This window comes from Piliocolobus tephrosceles, chromosome 9 (genome assembly GCF_002776525.5).
Source record: "Piliocolobus tephrosceles isolate RC106 chromosome 9, ASM277652v3, whole genome shotgun sequence".
Taxonomy (NCBI): domain Eukaryota; kingdom Metazoa; phylum Chordata; class Mammalia; order Primates; family Cercopithecidae; genus Piliocolobus; species Piliocolobus tephrosceles.
In genome coordinates this window covers 116,385,131-116,407,140 of record NC_045442.1, presented here as the reverse complement: position 1 = coordinate 116,407,140, position 22,010 = coordinate 116,385,131, and the positions used below count along the sequence as shown (strand labels likewise).

Here is a 22,010-nt window from a genome sequence, read left to right as displayed (position 1 = left end):
CCAAGAACAGAAAGGAAGTAATTCTGCCTGACACAAAGCCTATACTTATCATTATACTTAATGGTGAAAGAATGAATGCTTTCCCCTTGAGACTGGGAACAAGGCAGTGACACCCGCTCTTGCCACTTGTTTCACATTGTAGTGGTAGTCTAGACAAGAGAAAAACATCCTGGCTGAAAAGGAAGAAGCAAAATTGTCTATATACACAACATTGATAATCTATGTAGAAAATGCAATGAAATCTACAAAAAAAGGCACTAGAACGATATGTAAGATTAGCAAGGTTGCAGGATACAAGATCAAAATACAAAAATCAGTTGCACAGGTTGCATATCCCTAATCCAAAAGTCTGACACCTGAACTACAAAGGAAACCCTTATTGCAGCATTTTAGATTTTCTGATTAAAGAGGCTCAACCATCAAAGGCAAATGCAAATGTTCCAAAATTCAAAAAAGTCCAAAATCCAAAACACTTCTGGTCCCAAGCATTTTGACTAAGGGAGACTGAGCCTATATTTCTGTATACTAACAACAATCAATCAGGAATTGAAACTTAAAAAATAATACCATGTGCAACAGTATCCCCAAAAATGAAATACTTGGGGATTCATTTACACAGACCTATATACTGAAAATCATAAAATACTGCTGAGACGAATTAGAGAAGACAAATAAATTTAGAGGTATATCATGTTCATGGATCTGAAAAATTCAATATTGTTAAGATGCCATTTCTTCCCAAATTGATCAACAACAGATTTAAAACAATCCTCATCAAAACGTCAGGAGAGGACATTTTTGTACAAATTGGCATATGATTCTAAAATGCATATGGAAATGCAGAGGACCTAGGATAATGAAAACAACTTTGAAAATGAACAAAGTTGGCTGGGCACGGTGGCTCACGCCTGTAATCCCAGCACTTTGGGAGGCTGAGGCGGGCGGATCATGAGGTCAAGAGATCGAGGCCAGCCTGGCCAGCATGGTGAAACCACATATCTACTAAAAATACAAAAATCAGCTGGGCATGGTGGCACACACCTGTAGTCCCAGCTACTCGGGAGGCTGAGGCAGGAAAATCACTTGAACATGGGAGGCAGAGGTTGCAGTGAGCCGAGATCGTGCCACTGCACTCCAGCCTGGCAACAGAGAGAGGAGACTCCATCTCAAAAAAAACAAAAAAAAAGGAACAAAGTTGGAGAACTTAAATCATCTGACTTCAAGATTTACAAAGCTACAGTAATCGAGATAGGTGAAATTGGTTTCAAGACAGAGATTATGGAACATAACAGAGAATCCAGAAATAAACCTCCACATATGTTGTAAACTGACTCAACAAAAGTGCTGAAGCAATTCAGTGAATAAAAGATAGTGTTTCCAACAAATGGTTTAAGAACATTTAGATATCCATACACACACACACACAAAAATTACCTTGGATCTACATTTGAACCATATTTTTAAAAACAAAAATGAATCACAGATCTAAATGTACAACCTAAAACTGTGACAACTTCTAGCAGAAAACACAGGAGAAAATCTTTATGCCTTTGGGTCAAAGATTTCTTAGATACGATACAGAAAAAAGTAAAACTTGATAAACTCACTTGATCAAAATTTAAAATTTCTGCTCTTCAAAATACTCTGCTAAAAAGATTGAAAAGATTACCTACAGAGTAGAAGAAAATATTTCTATACACTTGATATATTTTTTTAAAAAACTTGTATCCAGAAACTTAGGCAAACTTAGTAACATGATGAGTGCAGTGGCTCACGCATGTAATTCCAGCACTTTAGGAGGCCAAGGTACGCAGATTGCTTGAGCCCAGGAGTCTGAGACCAGCCTGGGCAACATAGTGAAACCCCATCTCTACAAAAAATATAAAAATTAGCCAGGCATGGTGGCATATGCCTATACTACTTAGGAGGCTGAGGTGGGAGGATCACTTGAGCCTGGGAGGTTGAGGTTGCAGTGAGCTGTGATAGTGCCAGCCTGGGTGACAGCAAGACTGTCTCAAAACGAAACCCAACAATTTAAAAATGAGTCAAGATTTGAATAGACACTTGACCAGTGAAGATACATGGATGGCAAATAGGCACCTTACAAGATACACAACCTTGCTAGTCTTTAGAGAAATGCACATTAAAACCACAAAGAGCTATCACTGCACACCTATTAGGATATTTAAAATTAAAAAGTCTAACCATACCAAGTATTGGCAACGACGTGGAGCAACCAGAACTCTCATACACTTCTCCTGGGAACACAAAATGGTCAAACCACTTTGGAAAACATTTTGGCAGTTTCTTAAAGATAGAGCTACCATTTGACCCATTCTTAGGTGTGAAAACCTATGTCGATACAAAAGTTTGTACATGAATGTTCATAGCAGCTTTCTTTATAATAAGAAAGACACTGGAAACAACCCAAAAGTACATCAACAGGTGAATGGATCAGCAACTTGTAGTATATCCCTGAGGTGGACCACTCCTCATCAATAAAAGAGAGTGAACTACTGATACATGCAACAACATGAATGAATCTCTGATGTGCTAAGTAAAATAACCCAGACATACTATATGATTCTATTTATATGAAATTCTAGAACATGCAAACTTTAATGACAGAAGGCAGATCAGTGGCTGCCTTGGCATGGGTGAGAATAGGAGGGAATGACGAAGGGGCATAAGAAAACTTGAAGGTGATAATCTCACTATCTTAATTGTAGTCATGGTTTCTCAAGTGTATGCATATGCAAAAAAATTTATCAAACTGTACGCCTTAAATGTGCAGTTTTTATCAGTTATGCCTCAGGAAAGCTGTTTTTTTTTTTTTAAACTAAGTAAATTTGTAAGGATTAGAGGATACATTACATAATAGAGTTAACATTTGAAATTAATGGAACTGTTTTTCTAAAACCTTTTAATTGTTGAAACAAAAACAAATGTGCTTTTCTTCAAGCACCAGTAATAGACTTACTTTATCAGTCTTGGAATTGTCATTTAAATGTTTTAAAATTAGATTCTCCATGAGCAGAAATGTAGAAGCAAGAGATGAGAGACAGGCCTAGATTAGAATCCCAGGCCCATCACGTACTTCTTGCTAGTCCTTAGGGACTTAAGTCTCTAAACTTCAGTTTCATCATAATTAGAACTGGGATGGTACCCCTTGTAAGTTTGTTTAGAGGCTTAGGTATAGTATATATAAAGGACCTAGCACACTACCTGCCATTAATAGGTGTTCAAAAAATAGTATCATCTTTATCTCGTGAGTTTTGGTCAAGTATTTACTGCACGGCAGTGTAACTGACTTTCCACCAAAGGAATGAAAATCAACAATCCTAACCATGAAATAGGGCTGCTGGAAAGCCCCAGAGCTTTGCTCAGAATCTAACATTCTGATTTCTACTACAGAGCCTACCTCTGTCCTTCACTAGAAAAATCAATGTAGCAATGAAAGCAGGTACAAGGTATAGGGGAAAAGCCTTCTGTATAAACACTACTGATCAATTTAATTAGAAATAATCATAAGAAAAGTCTCCATTATCAGCATTTACTAGTATCTTAAGAAAATGTCCAAGGATAACAAACCAGCCTCTCTTTATGTCCTAAGAAAATGTCCAAGGATAACAAACCAGCCTCTCTTTATGTCCTAAGAAGATGTCCAAGGATAACAAACCAGCCTTTCTTTATGGCCTCTACTGATCTTGAGGCATATTTCCAGAAAGCTGAGAACAGCACACACAATGGCACAGTTTTCACCACTTGTTTTAACCCAGGGAAGGAGAGCAGACTCAGACTCTTGATTTTACAGGCTGAAGACAGGAAGGCAAAGTACTTCCTGAGACCATGTGACAAGTCTGACCTGTGGTGGGTCCCGGGTCCACTCTGCCCAAGGCGACTTCCCCCAGACCCAAGCTCCCTGGAAAGCAGTGTTTGCGGGGAGCCCACCCCTCTGAACCCGGACCATTTTTCTTACCTGAGTCTCGGTGGATTGTTCTGGCTCTCTTCAGTTTTCCCAGTGGTTTATACTTTGGCTCCATACTTTGGGAAGACCGGCATAAAGGCTTTAAGCTGAAATGAATCAGAATATTTGACTTTTCCTTTTGGGGAAGTTGTTAGAAGGTAGGCATCACTGATAGTGTTACAAATTTTTTTTGTTTTTATTTTTTTGTTTTTTTATTTCTTGGATCCCTGTGTTTCTAACAAAATCTTGACCATAAGGGAAATCACACAACTACTCTGGAGGATTGAAAAGCAGTTCTAAACTGATTTCATAGTTAAAAATCACTTCGATATAATAAAGTGGTGAATATAAGCACTTAAATGCAACCCGGTAGATGTTTATCTTATTGTTACATCAATAGACTAAGGCAAAACTTAAAATCAGATGCAAAAAAAGCAAGTCCCTATCCTGAAAACCATTAATACAGTGACATCCTCTAGCATTCAGGATACAGTATAACTAGCTGCCTCCCGTTCCCTGTTCAGTAGGGTTTACTTATATCTCACAGAAATCTCCACAAGTTTATCTTGTCATTCTAGGTCCTTAGGCTGAAAACTAAGACAAAGTGGAGATAAGATACAAAAAGGCAGAAAAATAAGATTTGAAGATGTCCTACCCTTTTCGAAGGCCTCACTGCCAACTGCCTCCTCCTGGCAGATTCCGGGAAGCCTTTAGGATGATCTACAACATACCATTTGAACAGGGCCATGAAGTGCCCAACCTGAAACTTATTTACAGCCACCCCCATTTTACATCCTTGCCCCTGTTTCCACAGCTGTTCTCTGGATCCATCCCCTTCAACCTTTCCAGGAGTTCTCATCCATTACTGTGTCTCTTTACAGTCATTTCAGCTATTCTCCTGGGTTAACTTTTCAAAGTAAGGTCATCTTCCCCCACCTACATACAACAGAATTGTCTGCTAGAAATGAAGGATGGGGGCTGGGCACGGTGGCTCACGCCTGGAATCCTGGCACTTTAGGAGGCCGAGGTGGGTGGATCATTTGAGGTCAGGAATTCAAGACCAGTCTGGCCAACATGGTGAGACCCCATCTCTACTACAAATACAAAAATTAGCCAGGTGTGGTGGTGGGCGCCTATAATCCCAACTACTCACAAGGCTGAGGCAGGAGAATCGCTTGAACCCGGGAGGTGGAGTTTGCAGTGAGCTGAGGTTGCACCACTGTACTCCAACCTGGGTGACAGAGCCAGAATCTGTCTCAAAAAAAAAGAAAGCAGGATGAGGAATATGCATTTTAACAAGCACCTCAGCCAGGCGCGGTGGCTCACGCATGTAATCCCAGCACTTTGGGAGGCCAAGGCAGGCGAATCACGAGGTCAGGAGATTGAGACCATCCTGGCTAACACGGTGAAACCATGTCTACTAAAAATACACAAAATTAGGCTGGCGTGGTGGCAGGCACCTGTAGTCCCAGCTACTCGAGAGGCTGAGGCAGGAGAATGGTGTGAACCCGGGAGGCAGAGCTTGCAGTGAGCTGAGATCGCGCCACTGTACTCCAGCCTGGGCGACAGAGCGAGACTCCATCTCAAAAAAAAAAAACAAAAACAACAACAAAAACAAGCATCTCAAGTGATTCCTGAACACGTCCAAGTATATGTGTATTCAAGTTTAGTTCTACAGACATATTGAAGTCTCAGCTATTTTAAGATCAAGCCTCCTGATTGTTGCCTCCTGTTGCCATCTTGTCTCAACTTTCCCTTCACTGTCAAACTTTTTATGTAGTCTGTCCTCAGTATTTTCCATTTCCTCAGTTTTTACCCATTTCTCAACTGAAATCTGGCTTGTAACTCACAAGTCCACTGAATTGCTCTCACTGATCACACACAAATGACCTAATTACCAAGGAAACAGGACACCTGGTAGTCCCCATATTATTTGACTTCTCAAGACACTCCATGGGCACCCTCTGCTTACCCTTCCCTTTGCTCTCATCCTGCTGTCTGGGCCACTCTCTCCATCTCAGCCCAGCTCCTCCTCCTTCACTTCTCCCTTAAATGTGCTGCCCAGGGTTCTGGCCTCAGCTCTGTGATCCCTCCTCCCACTCCTGGTGACTTCTGTCCTCATGGTTTCAGTTCTCACCTGCACTCCCAACTCCAAATCTGTGTCTCCAACCCAGACCTCTCTCCAGAGATTGTCCGTCCTCCTTTCCACTGACATCTGCAAGCCTGGTCCTGTTATGTCCTCATCGGGGTCTGTGAGGCAGATTCCCTGACAAGGGGCCTCGTTCCTTCTGCACCCATCGAGCTTGTGTGCTGCCTTTGCACCTGGCCTCTCCATGAGACTGGAGCTCTGCTAGGACAGGGGGTGTCTTAGGCAACCTGGAACCCAAGCTCCATTCCCTCCATATGGCTGGCACTAAAGAAACCATTTCATGGGCCGGGTGCAATGGCTCATGCCTGTAATCCCAACACTTGGGGAGGCTGAGACAGATGGATCACTTGAGCTCGGGAGTTCAAGACCAGCCTGGTCAACATAGCAAAACCCCATCTCTACTAAAAATACAAAAATTAGCCAGGCGTGGTGGTGTGCACCTGTAGTCCCAGCTACTCAGGAGGCTGAGGCAGGAGAATCGCTTGAACCCAGGAGATGGAGGTTGCAGTGAGCCGAGGTCACACCACTGCACTCCAGCCTTGGTGACAGCGTGAGACCCTGTCTCAAAAAAAAAATTAAATAAATAAATCATTAATGAATGCATAAATGAAACCCAAAGAAGAGGTAAGAAAATGGTAATACTGTAGTAAAAGACATCCATGAATACTATTGCACCTCTCCTTTGACTTCAGTTATCCATTCAGTAGACACTTGACGACCTACCTGGCATGGTGCTAGATGCTTTTCTTATACTGTCTCCCTGTATTATCTCTTTCTTTTTTGAGAAGCCCAACAAGTAGGCATCAATATTCCCATTTTGCTGATTCAGAATGACCAGCTCAGAGAAGTGATCTGGCCAAGCTCATACTGCACTGTTAATTAATGGTAGAGCTGGGTTGCAACCTAGGAGAAGCTGACAACACTACCTATACCTTCTGCCACATTGTTGAACTAAAGGAAACACTATAGGAAGAAATGGAAATGAGTATCAGTTCAGAAATGTCCCAACAGAAACAGATTCTAGATTTGTCAACATTCAGGCAAACTCTCCTTTGTGTCCTAGCCAAGAGCCACAAAGGGAGACACCAAGTCCCACAACCAATGACTACTCACATTTCGACAACTTTATCCATAGTTGTGCCAACTGGAATGACATTTGGATATGCGTTCACAGGACAGACGTAGCTCAAGAAATCTTTAATCTAGAAAAAGAAAAATCACATGGATCAAGGATCTCTACAATGAAACAGGTTGTTAGGGGAGATAAAGGGAAGCTGGGGAAGGAGAAGCAGAACTCTCTTACGGTTGTGGTTCTCAATGCTGGCTGCATGTGGGGATCACCAGGGACCTCTTGGGGAAAAAAATATCCAGTACCCAGACCTCACTCCCAAACATCCCCTGAACACTGAGTACTAGTGGGCCTATAAATCAGTACATTTAAATGTTCCCCAGGTCATTTTGATCCACAGTAAGAGCTGAGAATCACTAATGGGACTCAAAGATTTTTTTTTTTTTTTTTTTAATATATTGCTTTCCTTGTCCAAGAAGGTCAGTTGCTTATGTTTAACAAATCCCCTTTCAAGTGAGAATTTAGCTGGGCATTAAGTATAATATACACATACAAAAAAAACAAGGTCTTAGAATTGCATTTCTCAGCTGGGCACAGCGGTACATGTCTGTGGTACTAGCTACTCAAGGCTGAGGCAGGAGGATTGCTTAAACCCAGGGATTTGAGGTCAGCCTGGGCAAGGGGTGACAGAGAGACCCCATCTCTAAAAAAGAACAACAAAAGAATTGCGCTTATTTACTCCTACAAATAATCATTAACGATGCCAAGAGAATTACACCTTTGAGGTTACTTGATTTGTTCAAATGGTTCATTCTCGTTGGGCAGAACACCATGCATTGGTCACTGATTCCAGGGAAGGAACCAAACACTGCCCATTGTATCTTGGTGTCAGAGTCACCAAGGAAAACACAATGCAGTCAAGCAATGGATGGAGCAATGCTTCACTTACTGAGAACGGACTCAGTAAGCAAGACCAAGTCCAACAATGTGCACTGGTCCCCATTGACCAGCATGTCTCTCCCTGCAGCCAACACAGGGCTACCTGCCTACATGCAACCCTCTCCTGCCACACAGGAAGGAGCCCCCATCATGCTGTCTGAAATAAGGACAGCTGGGGTGTGCCTAAGGGCCACTGACACACAGGCTTAAGTAGAACAAAGGGACACACATCAAGTACAAAGCAGAGAAAGATGTTTCCACACAAGGCACTGAGCTGCCGCAGGCTGTGTGCTCACGCTGTCGGGAGCGCTCCTCTCTCCCCCTCCCCCTCTCTCAATAAGGAAATGTTCCATTCTTATGTGGCCAGTAAGGGTTGAAAGACTGTGCACACAGACTGCTTGTCCCAATGATTAATTCTAAACAAACAATTACATGCAAAAACTTCATGAATACCTTGATTTTTTGCAAAGTTCAGAATGCTAAACAGAAGAACTCTGTCACTATTCCTCAAAACATCTCTACAACCTAGAGGAACTTCAGCTTTGTGTCTTATTAGACCTTGGTGAGCTTGTGATCTCAGTCAAGTTACCTAATGGCTCTAATTTTAGATTCTTCATTTAAAAGTATAAATGAGATTATGCATGTAAAGTGCTTAGCTTGGTACCTGGTGAAAAAGTCAATCAAATCATCCATTACTAAGTTGATAATGACAACACAAAGACTGTTATGCCCTTCTGCAAATGGACAGACTAGAACCCAGTGTAATCATTAGTATACCACCAAATTGAAAGAGGCAGGAACCCAAGAACTGCCAATAACTCCACATAAAAATAAAAGGGCTACTTTAAGACAGGGGAAAGGCAGGAAGGTCTGTTCTTTAGATATTTTTCACAAACAGTATCTTTTGTACCTTCACAGTAGGCATGCAAATAGAAAGCATTACCTGCCCGCCCAACACCTATTTGATTTGCACGATGTTGAGGCTGGTAGAAATCAGAGACTTTTGAAGGGAATAAAGGATTAAAAAAAAAAAAAAAAATTAAAGTCAAGCCTTTACCAGAAATGGTTCACTACTAATTCTCAGAGATGAAGTGGCCCCAGGGAGATAAGAGACACCCAATAAAGGAGCACCCCCTCTCACTTATACAAGTTGACTCCCTTTTATCAAATGCCTGCCTTAAAATAAGGCATCAATACAGCCAATTCTCTTTATTTGCAGTAGTTATATTCTATAAAGTCACCATAAATGCTGAATTAGCAAATACTGAACCATTGCTGCTCGGGGAAATACAGGGTTCCTGCCATCCTTTGGTGACATCATTTTCATCAGCCAATTAATATATAAGCTTGTTTTTTGTGTGTTTCTGTTGAAAGACACCTCATTTAATAGATACTTTGATTCATTAACACTGAACTCATGGCCAATAGCCCTATAACTCATGCCTATCTAACATACATATTTTCTTTAGAAGCCATGTTACAGTCTTCCCGTGCTTAGGAACACTGGATAGGACTTCAGTACTATGATTGGTCACCATTTTAAATAAGATCACCAACAAAAAGCACAAAAACATGAAAAACATGGCACTGAATAGAAGGCAAAAAGGACACTTTTGATATGGTTTGGCTGTGTACCTACCCAAATCTCATCTCGAACTGTAGTTTCCATCCCCATGTGTCGTGGGACGGACCAGTGGGAGGCAATTGAATCACGGAGGCGGCTACCTCCATACTGTTCTAATGATAGTTCTCATGGGATCGGATGGTTTTATAAGGGGCTTTCCCCCACCTTCACTCTGCACTTCTTGCTGCCACCAAGTGAAGAAGGATGTGTTTGCTATGATTGTAAATTTCCTGGGGGCTCCCTGGCCCTGCAGGCCCTGTGAATCAATTAAACCTCTTTCCTTTGTAAATTACCCAGTCTCAGGCATGTCCTTAGAGCAGCAGGAGAACAGACTGATACACTTGTTGACAGAAGAAGAGCTGAAAGAAGGCAGAGCATTGCTTTGTTCTACCTGAGCTGAGAATGTGCACATCAGGTGACTCAAATTTTTCACCACTCTCCACAAGTCCACAAATGATCACAAAAGCACTGTACATATTGATACTGCAGTTACAGGTCAGTTTCAGTGAGTAGGCCAACACATAAAAATAGAATCCATGAGGCCAGGCACAGTGGCTTACACATGCAACCCAGCACTTTGCGAGGCCAAGGCAGGCAGGTTACCTGATATCAGGAGTTCAAACCTAGCCTGGTCAACATGGTAAAACCCTGTCTCTGCTAAAAATACAAAAATTTTAGCTGGGCATAGTGGTGGGCACCTGTAGTCCCAGCTACTCAGGAGGCTGAGACAGGAGAATCACCTGAACCCAGTAGGCAGAGGTTGCAGTGAGCCAAGAACACACCACTGCACCCCAACCTGGGCAACAGAGCAAAACACTGTCTCAACCAAAAAAAAAAAGAAAAAAGAAAAAAGAAATCCGTGAATAATGAAGATCAAATGCATTTAGGGAAAAAAAACTAAAAGGAAATGAAACTTAGGTAGAAACAGAGATGCTTCTGAGAGTCAGGGGACTACTGTCAACTACCAAGGCTGCAGAACACTGAGCAGTAAGGGTTATGAGTACATGGGATCCTCTTACCTCACTGTACGAGGAGTGAAAAGAAAAACAAGCTCTGTATGAACTCTCTCCAGTCCTAAAGGGAAATGAAAACACAAAATAAAACGATCACTGCACAAAACTAGAACTAAGCGAAGCTGGCCCTTCTCATTTAGGCTGTTCTAGCATGAAACTACCCTAATGGGCTTGCTTCAGCAGCACGTGTCCTGAAATCACCCTAAATCAGGAATTTCTTGTTGGGATAGCAGGGAACTTTTTCCAGAAGTGGAAACCTGTTGTAGACCACATGTGGTGGCTCACGCCTATAATCCCAGCACTTGGGGAGGCTGAGGCACACAGATTGCCTGAGCTCAGGAGTTCGAGACCAGCCCAGCCAACATTGTGAAACTCTTGTCTCTACCGAAAATACAAAAAGCGAGCTGGGCATGGTGGTAGCACATGCCTGTAATGCCAGCTACTAGTGAGGTTGAGGCAGGAGACTCACTTGAACCGGGAGGCAGCCAGCGGCTGCAGTGAGCTGAGATCACACCACTTCACTCCAGCTTGGATGACAGAGTGAGATTCTGTCTCCAAAAAAAAAAAAAAGAAAGAGAAAGAAGGGAGGGAGGGAGGAAGGAAACTGTGGCAGATATTCTGAACAGCCAAAGTTAAGGAAATGTTGTTAAAGTGTTAAGATCATTACAGTCACTCCTCTACTCCACCAAGGGTTCTGTTCTCTATGACATCAGTTTCTTCCTCTTAGCCAAGCACTCAGATGGGAGGGAGGGAGGGGAGGGAGGGGAGGAGGGGAGGGAGGGAGGGGAGGGAAGGGAGAATGGGGGGGAGGGAGGGGAGGGAGGGGAGGAGGGGAGGGAGGGGAAGGAGGGAGGGGAGGGAGGGAGGGAGGGAAGGGCGGGGGAAGGACCTGTTGCACATATTCTAAACAACCAAAGTTAAGGAGATGTTGCTAAAATATTGTGATCATTATGGTCACTACTCTACCAAGGGTTCTGTTCTGTATAACATCAGTTTCTTACTCTTAGCCAAGCACTCAGATGCCTTCAGTCTCCAACCATCTCACCAACCTACCCAGAGGGAACCTCAAGATACACTAGCTGATGGGTGTGTAACTGGTTTGGAAGCAGCATCCCCTCCGTTTAAATAAAGTTTAAATTTAAGAAATTAATTATAATATATAGGTATATTCTTGGGCTTAGGCTAGACTGCACTTAAATGAAATTAAATCAGACAATTTACTCAAAGTGTCTCTCAGAAGACCTATGACATTGCTTTCTTACCTCACAATTACATTTGTTTTTCTGCTTCTTTCTCCAAACCACATGGTGGATGGCTTAATACTGATTATGTGGAGTGGAATTCTATTTCTGGAAGTAATTCCACAGGGTAATTTGCTCCACTGAAAATATTCCTCTGCCTAAAAAAGATAAAAAGCATAGAAAAACAGTTCTACATTTTCTACAAATCTGTTGTAGGCAGTCTCAAAAGCAAAAGTAGAAAAGTTTCCAGACATTAAAAAAAAAAAAAATGTAGACATGAAGAAACAATCAGATAATTCCAAATGGGAGAATAGTCTGCAAAACAACTGGGCTGGACTCTTCAAAACCACCAATGTGAAGACAAAGACGCAAAAGGCTGGACAAACCATCTATATCAAAGGAGACCCTTTAGGCCCGACTGAACACAATGCATGACCCTCAGATAAATCCTGGATGCCCGTGTCCTCCTATTTCCACAAGCTATAAAGGACACCATGGGAAGAACTGGGGACATCTGAACATGGACTGTGTAACAGCTAATAGGACCGTATCAACACGAAATGTCCTGAGGAAGGGAATTGTATTGTGGTTATACAGGAGAACGTTCTTCTCAAGAGCCACAGACTGAAGGATTCGAGGTGACGTACCATGGAGTCTGTAACTTTACTCTCAAGTGGTTTGGAGTGGGGAGCTGGTTATACATACAGAGACAGAGGAAGAGAGGTGCAAAGTGTTGCCAACCCAGTAAATCCAAACCAAGGGTGTATGGTGTTCCTTGTATCAGTCTTTTTTTTTTTTTAAGACAGAGTCTCGCTTTGCTCAGGTTGGAGAGGGGTGGTGCCATCTCAGCTCACTAAAACCTCTGCCTCCTGGGTTTAAGCAATTCTCATGTCTCATCCTCCCAAGTAGCTGAAATTATAGGCACACACCACCATATCCAGCTAAATTTTCTATTTTTAGTTACAGGGTTTCACCATGTTGGCTGGGCTGGTCTCGAACTCCTGACCTAAAGAGATATGCCCGCCTTGGCCTCTTAAACTGCTGGAATTACAGGCGAGAGACACTGGGCCCAGACCCTTGTACCAGGCTTACGACTTTACTGTTTAAAAAGTTTTCAGGGCTGGGTGCAGTGGTTCATGCCTATAATCCTAGCACTTTGGGAGGCCGAGGCAGGTGGATCACTTGAGGTCAGGAGTTTGAGACCAGACTGACCAACATGGTGAAACCCCATCTCTACTAAAAATACAAAATTAACCAGGCATGGTGGCACATGCCTGTAATCCCAGCTACTTGGGAGGCTGAGGCGGGAGAATCGCTTGAACCCGGGAGGTGGAGGTTGCAGTGAGCCCACATTGCGCCACTGCACTCCGTTGCACTCTGTTGCGCCTGGCAACAGAGTGAACCTCCATCTCAAAAAAAAAAAAAAATTTTTTTTAATAATAAAAAGATTTCAGCCTGGGCAATATAGTGGGATTCTGTCTCTACAAAAAAATTTAAAAATTAGCCAGGTGGGTGGTACACACCCGCAGTCCTAGCTATTCAGGTGGCTGAGGCAGGAAGACCACCTGAGCCTGGGGGGGGTCGAGGCTACAGTGAGCCATGATTGCACAACTGCACTCCAGCCTGGGTGACAGAGCAACTCTGTCTAAAATAAATTCATTCATTCAAATTAAAAAGTTTTCAAAATAAATTTGGAGGGAAAAAACTAACAAATACAAGTGTTTTCAAACGGTTGAAAAATAATGGGACAACTTTTCCAAAGGCATTATTTTAAAATCCAGAACCTTCCAAACCATTAACATTCCATCTCACTCAAATTTCTTTGGGGTGCCTTTGGTACTGTTTCTTAGGAAGCTGCACATGAGAGTTAAGACTGGACTCTACGAGCTCTGGACTGACCTGTTAGGATTCTTAAAGGGTATGTGACCTAAAAAAATCTTTTAAGCAGATAGAAATAGCATCTTAAGGAAAGTAGCCCTGACAGTAAAGAAATTACTAATTAAGCTACTTTCTGGGATATGAGAAAATTCACAGCAAAAAGAAATTTGCCAATTAAAAGATTTATGGGGCAAGGGGCCCAATACTATGAGTCCAACAGAAAAAGGGACAAAAAGGTTTATGTTTTATTTATTTACTTGAGACGGGGTTTCACTCTGTCACCTAGGCTGGGGTGCAGTGGCATAATCTTGGCTCACTGCAACCTCCACCTCCCAGACTCAAGCAATTCTCCCACCTCAGCTTCCTAAGTATCTGGGATACAGGCATGCACCACTAACCCAGCTTTTTTTCTTTCTTTTTTTTTTTTTTTTTTGTGTGTGTGTGTGTGTTTTTTGTAGAGACAGGGTTTCACCACGTTGCCCAGGCTGGTCTTGAACTCCTAGACTCAAGTGATCTGCCTGCCTTGGCCTCCCAAAGTGCTGGGATTACAGGTGTGAGCCACTATGCTCTGCCTAAGTTTATGGGGTTTTTTCTTTTTTTTTTTTTTTGGTTGTTTGTTAGTTTTTTTTGAGGCAGTCTTGCTCTGTCACCCAGGCTGGAGGGCAGTGGTGCCATCTTGGCTCACTGCAACCTCCAACTCCCAGGTTCAAGCGATTCTCATGCCTCAGCCTCCCTAGTAGATAGGGCTACAGGCACGTGCCACCATGCCCGGCTAATTTTTGTATTTTTAGTAGAGACGGGGTTTTGCCATGCTGGCCAGGCTGGTTTTGAACTCCTGACCTCAAGTGATCCACATGTCTCGGCCTCTGAAAGTGCTAGGATTACAGGCATGAGCTGAGCCACTGCACCCGGCCGGTTTGTTTTATATATGCATTTTTATCCATTTAAGAATCCACGGGACGTGCGTGTGTGTATATGTGAATATTTATGTGTATTTATATGAGCATACGCACACAAAATGAAGAAATAAATCCCTGAATGCAACACAGAATATGCAGCTTATCAATCAGCAAAAATAATTTACATTACAGCTTTCACAGTGGCCTAAAGGAAAACATTCCATGCTGTGGATCAGAATTCTCTCATTTGAAATTATGCTTTATCATAAGGGCTAAGCAACTTTAGGCTTTTGGCTGATGGAACCAATAGTACTACCACAATAGTGATCCAAATGAATAAATGCAATGTGTACTTAAAAAATTACACAGGATTTAATGCTAAGGTATTTTAAAATTTAGAGAAAAATAATGATCACTCAAACCACTACATTTAAAGATCACTAATTAGCCTTAATAATTTTAATTGAAACAACATTTTTTAAAGCAAATTCAAAATGAAAGTCTTGTACTCAGCGTTTGACAAGAGAAGGATGTTTTGTGTTGGCATTAGAAAACAAATAAGGCCAGGCGTGGTGGCTCATGCCTGTAATCCCACACTTTGGGAGGCTAAGGTGGGTAGTCACGAGGTTAGGAGTTTGAGACCAGCCTGGCCAACATGGTGAAACTCCGTCTCTACTAAAAATACAAAAATTAGCTGGGTGTGGTGGCGGAAGCCTCTAATCTCAGCTACTCGGGAGGCTGAGGCAAGAGAATTGCTTGAATCTGGGAGGTGGAGGTTGCAGTGAGCCGAAGTGGCGCCACTGCACTCCACCCTGGGTGACAAGAGTGAGACTCTAGCTCAAAAAAAAAAAAAAAAAAGACAACAAATGACATGTGACTTGCAAAGACACTGGAAATATCCATTTGAAATAGGACCATCAAGACATGAAACTATTTTAAAGTGTGAAAAAAGTTATGTCTAGATATTTATCTCAAACAAGTAGAAGAAAAAATTTATAAACACGCTCATGTCATCAGTCTCAAAAATAAGCAGCACAGGATGGACACAGTGGCTCACGCCTGTAATCCCAACACTCTGGAAGGCCAAGGAGAACAGATCACTTGAGATCAGGAGTTCAAGATCAGCCTGGCCAACATGGCAAAACCTCGTCTCTACTAAACATACAAAAATTAGCCAAGCTTAGTGGTGCATGCCTGTAATCCCAGCTACATAGGAGGCTGAGGCAGGAGAATCACTTGAACCTAGGAGGCAGAGGCTGTAGTGAGCCAAGAGTGAGCCACTGCACTCCGATCTGGGCAACAGAGTGAGAATGTCTCAAAATATATAAATACATACATAAATAGCAAAAATGTTTAAGTTATAAGCTATAACATATTACTGATTTCATTACAAATAAATTTGAATTATCAAATGTGTATGAATAGATTCCATTAGAAAACTATAAAGATCCCAGCACTATGGGAGGCTGAGGTGGGCGGATCACGAAGTCAGGCTAACACGGTGAAACCCTGTCTCTACTAAAAATAACAAAAAATTAGCTGGGCGTGGTGGCAGGCGCCTGTGGTCCCAGCTACTCAGGAGGCTGAGGCAGGAGGATGGTGTGAACCCGGGAGGCAGAGCTTGCAGTGAGCCGAGATCGCGCCACTGCACTCCAGCCTGGGCGACAGAGGGAGACTCCATCTCAAAAAAAAAAAAAAGAAAACTATCAAGATGTGTGTCTATTTACTAATGATGAAAAGTATGGTCATGGAATATGGTAATGTACAGTTACATGACCTTGAGCTAACAACTTAGGATTGCAGCCTCAGGTTTTACATTTGTAAAGCGAATAGCCTATAAATGGACGTCCTGACCTTCCTTCTTTTTCATAGATGACGCAAACAATACGAGAGGAATCACTTACACACGTACCTTGGGATGCCGGCATGCATGGATCTGAGTGTTGCGGTCCGTTGTGAGGTGATGAAGGATGTCAGGCATGTTCCTAAACATGTCTAGCTTATTCACATGAACCTAAGGCAAATAATATGTACATGCAAATTATTTGAAATGTATTTCCTATAAATTGTTCAAGGTTAATCATTCAGGGCAAAACACCCAGTTAGTGAATTAACCCTCTCTTCTTTCTTGAAAAGCCGTTTTTGGCTATTTCAGTACACTCTGGTATTCTGCCAGGATGTCAACAGGCACAAGGCCAACTGGCCAGGATCACTGCCATCACTGATGGCAATGAAAAATGATGGAGACTCGGCTCAGGATGTCATTTAATGATGTTAATACTGTCCTTCAGTCCTTCAAGAGAAATTCAATTAATATTCCTTGTACACCTACTGTGTGTCGAGCTTTATTCTAAATGCTGGGAATAAAGCAGTAATCCACACAGACAAAAACAATCAAGAATCATCTACCCTTGGCCAGGCGCCATGGCTCACGCCTGTATTCCCAGCACTTTGGGAGGCAGAGGTCAGTGGATCACTTGAGGTCAGTTGTTCAAGACCAGCCTGGCCAACATGGTGAAGCCCCATCTCTATTAAAAATACAAAAATTAGCCAGGTGTGGTGGCACAGGCCTGTAATCCAAGCTACTCGGGAGGCTGAGGCAAGAGAATCACTTGAACCCAGGAGGTGGAGGTTGCAGTGAACTGAGACCACGCCACTGCACTCCAACCTGAGCAACAGAGCAAGACAGTCTCAAAAAAAAAAAAAAAAAATGAAGGATCATCTATCCTTAAAGGCATATACATGACATGCAACAGATGAGCATGTACTGCAAACAATCCACTCCCGTATCTCCTCATTCAAATTTATTTCTTTTTTTTTTGAGATGGAGTCTTGCTCTGTCGCCCAGGCTGGAGTGCAGTGGCGCAATCTCGGCTTCCATCTGTCACTGTTTGCAGTTATCTGGGGGCAAGGAGGAGGAGGAAAGGTGAACTGGGAGGATGGAAGGGAGCAATAGAAAAGAATGAACAGGCTGGGAGCAGTGGCTCACGCCTATAATCCCAGCACTTTGGGAGGCGGAAGCAGGTGGATCACTTGAGGTCAGGAGTTCAAGACCATCCTGGCCAACATGGCAAAACCCCATCTCTATTAAAAATACAAAAATTAGCCAGGCTTGGTGGCTCATGCCTGTAAGCCCAGCTACTCAGGAGACTGAGCCAGTAGAATCACTTGAACCCAGGAGGTGCAGGTTGCAGTGAGCCGAGATCATGTCACTGCACTCTAGCCTGGGTGACATAGCAAGACTCCCTCTCAAAAAAAAAAAAAAAAAAGAACGGTAACCATACCTGGACTCCTAATTCTTCACTAAGGTTGGTGAACAAATATTCATAGCCATAAGCCGCTTTGCAGTTCAGCCACACAACATGGTATGGGCTCCGAGTGATCCAGCTTCGAACCAGCTCTAAGATTCCACTTAAACACTCCTCCTAGACAGGATTTTAAAGAGACATTTAACAGGGGGAGAGCCTCACGGAGCCTTTTCCTTCCCAACATTCCCAGGTACTCACACCTACGGGGACAGTTAGGATCTGACCTGTCACCCTACAAACTTCCTACTAAAAACACTAGTACACCCAGATGAGAACCCTGTTCCTCCAGGCACACTTACCCGACTTGGAATTTGGTAAAATCTCGGATCGCAGAAAGTAGTATCTAAATATACACTTTGGATGTCTTTGACTCTGAAAAGAAGAAAAAAAATTGATGTTAGCCATCCAATGTGATATAAATTATGTGTAACTTTTTTTGTGTTTTGAGATGGAGTCTCGCTCTATTGCCCAGGCTGAAGTGCAGTGGCACCATGTCTGCTCACTGCCACCTCCTCCACCTCCCGGGTTCAAGCAATTCTCCCGCCTCAGCCTCCCAAGTATCTGGGATCACGGGTGTGCGCCACCACACCTGGCTAATATTTATATTTTTTAGTAGAGATGGGGTTTCACCATGTTGACCAGACTGGTCTCGAACTTCTGGCCTCAAGTGATCCACCCACCTCGGCCTTCCAAAGTGCTAGGATTACAGGCGTGAGCCACCACACCCAGCCAGAACAAAACTTTATTGAGTCACACACACAAGAACTGTACAAGATGCCAGGCACAGTGGCTCATGCCTGTAATCCCAGCACTTTGGGAGGCCAAGGCGGGCAGATCACCTGAGGTCAGGAGTTCAAGACCAGCCTGGCCAATATGGCAAAACCCCATCTCTATTAAAAATACAAAATTAACCGGGCGTGGTGGTGCACACTTGTTATCTCAGCTACTTGGGAGGCTGAGACAGGAGAATCACTTGAACTCTGGAGGCAGAGGTTGCAGTGAGTCAGGATTGCACTGCTACCCTCCAGCCTGGGCGACAGAGCAAGACTCTGTCTCACCAAAAAAAAAAAAAAAAAAAAAGGCCTATACGAGGCCCAGTACCTGCCCCCCGAGTGCAGAAGCTCCATTCTAGCAACTTCTCCTTGTGCCAATCTGAAGTCTCCCGTGTACAAGACAGTTCCATTATTGCCCTGAAATAAAAACCTGAAAACGAAATATATCCCAGTGACTTCTGAGTCTCATGTAAAATCCCAATAAAGCAAATACATGTGAGATGCATAGTAAATGCTTCCTGCAAACATATCCATTATAATACAATGGTAATGGAATCTCATGGTAATTAGAACCACACCAGGCACTTAGCTGTTACCTCTTCCCTCAGGTAGAAATAACAGAATGGAAATGCTACCCAGTTTGTAATAGACGTTCCCTGTGATATGTTAGCACTTTCAATTATATGTTGAGATCCTTCTTGCTCATGGAGAAATACACGTGATGATAAAATACAAGGTCACTGGGGAAACAGCTGCTGAAGACTTCCATTTATTTTTATTTTTATTTTTATTTTGAGACAAGAGTCTTGCTCTGACCCCAGGATGGAATGCAGTGGCGCAATCTTGGCTCACTGCAACCTCCGCCTCCTGGGATCAAGCAGTTCTCTGCCTCAGCCTCCCCAGTAGCTGGGACTACAGGGGTGTGCCACCCCACCCAGCTAATGTTTATAGTTTTTGTAGAGACAGGGTTTGACCTGCCAAAGCCTCCCAAAGTGCTAGGATTACAGGTGTGAGCCACCACACCTGGCCATGAAGACTTCCATTTTATAAGAAGTGTTTCAAATCTGATCTCACCTGTCCCCCTAGTTCAATCTGGGAACAAATGTGTTTTAAATGGCTAGAAAAATAATCAAATCTCCCTATATGTGTTATTTCTTTCTTTGTTTTGTGTTTGTTTTAAAAAAAAAAAAAAAAAAAAAGACGGGCTCTCACTCTGCCACCCCGGCTGCAGTACACTGAAGCGATCATGGCTCACTGCAGCCTCCAACTCCCAAACTCAAGCAATCCTCCTGCCTCAGCCTCCCAAAGCACTGGGATTATAGACATGTGCCAATGCACCCAGCCCCCTATTAATTTTAGACCCTAACAATGTATTTCTACAAATACAATATGTATCTACATATAAAAAAATGACAAAATAAATGAGCCTCCTTACATAACTGATCCCGGGCAGTGACCAGCTGGTAAGAGAGTCACGACAATCTCTTCCTTCTAAAAAGAAAATAAAGAAAAAATCGTAATGGAAAGCAGTTATCATTAGGACCTAGCTCAACAAAGCCCTCCTTCGTAGAACACATTTATGTACCTTTTAACAACGTATCTTTTCCCCCAATTTCCTCACTCTCCAAATCCTAGAAACAAGTGGAATCCCTGTCCACTCAACAGAGTTGCCATGGGACTGAGCAATTTCACCACTAGTTATAGAAGCAAGATAAGTGAAACCGATGGCCACACAAAAATGTGTGCCTGACTGCTCACGGCAGCATTCTTCATACTAGCCAAAAGGTGAAACCAGTTCAAATGTCTATCAACTGATGAATGAATCAGGAAAATGTGGTCGAGCCATACAATGAAATATTATTTGGCCATAAAAAGAACTGACACGGCCGGGCGCGGTGGCTCAAGCCTGTAATCCCAGCACTTTGGGAGGCCGAGACGGGTGGATCACGAGATCAGGAAATCGAGACCATCCTGGCCTACATGGTGAAACCCCGTCTCTATTAAGAAATACAAAAAACTAGCCGGGCGAGATGGCGGGCGCCTGTAGTCCCAGCTACTCGGGAGGCTGAGGCAGGAGAATGGCGTAAAGCCGGGAGGCGGAGCTTGCAGTGAGCCGAGATCGCGCCACTGCACTTCAGCCTGGGCGACAGAGCGAGACTCCGTCTCAAAAAAAAAAAAAAAAAAAGAACTGACACATGCTACAACATGGACGACCCTTGAAAACATCCTTGGTGAAAGAAGTCAGATATGAAATGAACACATGTTGTATGATTCCACTCATATGAAATATTCAGATTAGGTGAAACCATGGAGACAGAGAGTTGAATACAGTAGTGGTTGCCAGGGGGTTGGGGAAGGAGAATAGGGAGGGATTGCAATCAGTACAGGCTTTCTCCCCTTGGGGTGCTGAAAATATTCTGAAATTGATTGTGGTGATGGATACACAATTCTGTGACTTTGACTTCTATCTGAATAAAGCTATTTAATTTTATTTATTTATTTATTTATTTATTTTTTGAGATGGAGTCTCACTCTGTCGCCCAGGCTGGAGTGCAATGGCACGACCCTGGCTCACTGCAACCTCTGCCTCCTGGGTTCAAGCAATTCTCCTGCCTCAGCCTCCCCGGTAGCTGGGATTACAGGCGCCTGCCATCACGCCTGGCTAATTTTTTGTATTTTTAGTAGAGACGGGGGTTTCACCATATTCATCAGGCTAGTCTTGAACTCTTGACCTCAAGTGATATGTCCGCCTAGGCCTCCCAAAGTGCTGGGATTACAGGTGAGAGCCGCCACCACACCTGGCCACTATTTAACAATTTTTAAAGCCTGAGCCAGGTGCGGTGGCTCACACCTGTAATTCCAACACTCGGGAATTACACCTCGGGTGTATTATCACTCGGGAAGCCGAGGTGAGCAACTCCCTTGAGGTCAGGAGTTCGAGACCAGTCTGGCCAACATGGTGAAACCCTTTGTCTACTAAAAATACAAAAATTAGCTGGGCGTGGTGGTGGGTACCTGTAATCCCAGCTACTCAGGAGGCTGAGACAAGAGAAATTGCTTGAACCCAGGAGGTGGAAGTTACAGTGAGCCAAGATCGCCCTACTGCACTCCAGCCTGTGTGACAGAGTGAGGCTCAGTCTCAAAAAAAAC

The 22,010-nt window shown here is 43.2% G+C and overlaps 1 protein-coding gene across 7 annotated transcripts in view; it reads right to left on the bottom strand.

The window, feature by feature from the left end:
- The window catches only part of DCLRE1C (DNA cross-link repair 1C), a 50,882-nt gene that overhangs the window by 11,810 nt on the left and 17,062 nt on the right, over positions 1 to 22,010 (bottom strand). For 2 of the 7 annotated variants that reach the window (XM_023223273.3, XM_023223277.3), the window contains 10 exons: positions 20,296 to 20,351; positions 19,189 to 19,290; positions 18,387 to 18,459; positions 18,064 to 18,204; positions 16,692 to 16,793; positions 12,024 to 12,160; positions 10,768 to 10,822; positions 7,230 to 7,318; positions 3,980 to 4,074; positions 2,211 to 2,258 (listed from right to left, as the gene is read on the bottom strand). In XM_023223273.3, the coding sequence (XP_023079041.1) occupies positions 2,211 to 2,258; positions 3,980 to 4,074; positions 7,230 to 7,318; positions 10,768 to 10,822; positions 12,024 to 12,160; positions 16,692 to 16,793; positions 18,064 to 18,204; positions 18,387 to 18,459; positions 19,189 to 19,290; positions 20,296 to 20,351 (898 nt within the window). The remainder of the gene's footprint in view (positions 1 to 2,210; positions 2,259 to 3,979; positions 4,075 to 7,229; positions 7,319 to 10,767; positions 10,823 to 12,023; positions 12,161 to 16,691; positions 16,794 to 18,063; positions 18,205 to 18,386; positions 18,460 to 19,188; positions 19,291 to 20,295; positions 20,352 to 22,010) is intronic. The other 5 variants (XM_023223274.3, XM_023223279.3, XM_023223276.3 and 2 more) reach the window with 3 other exon arrangements.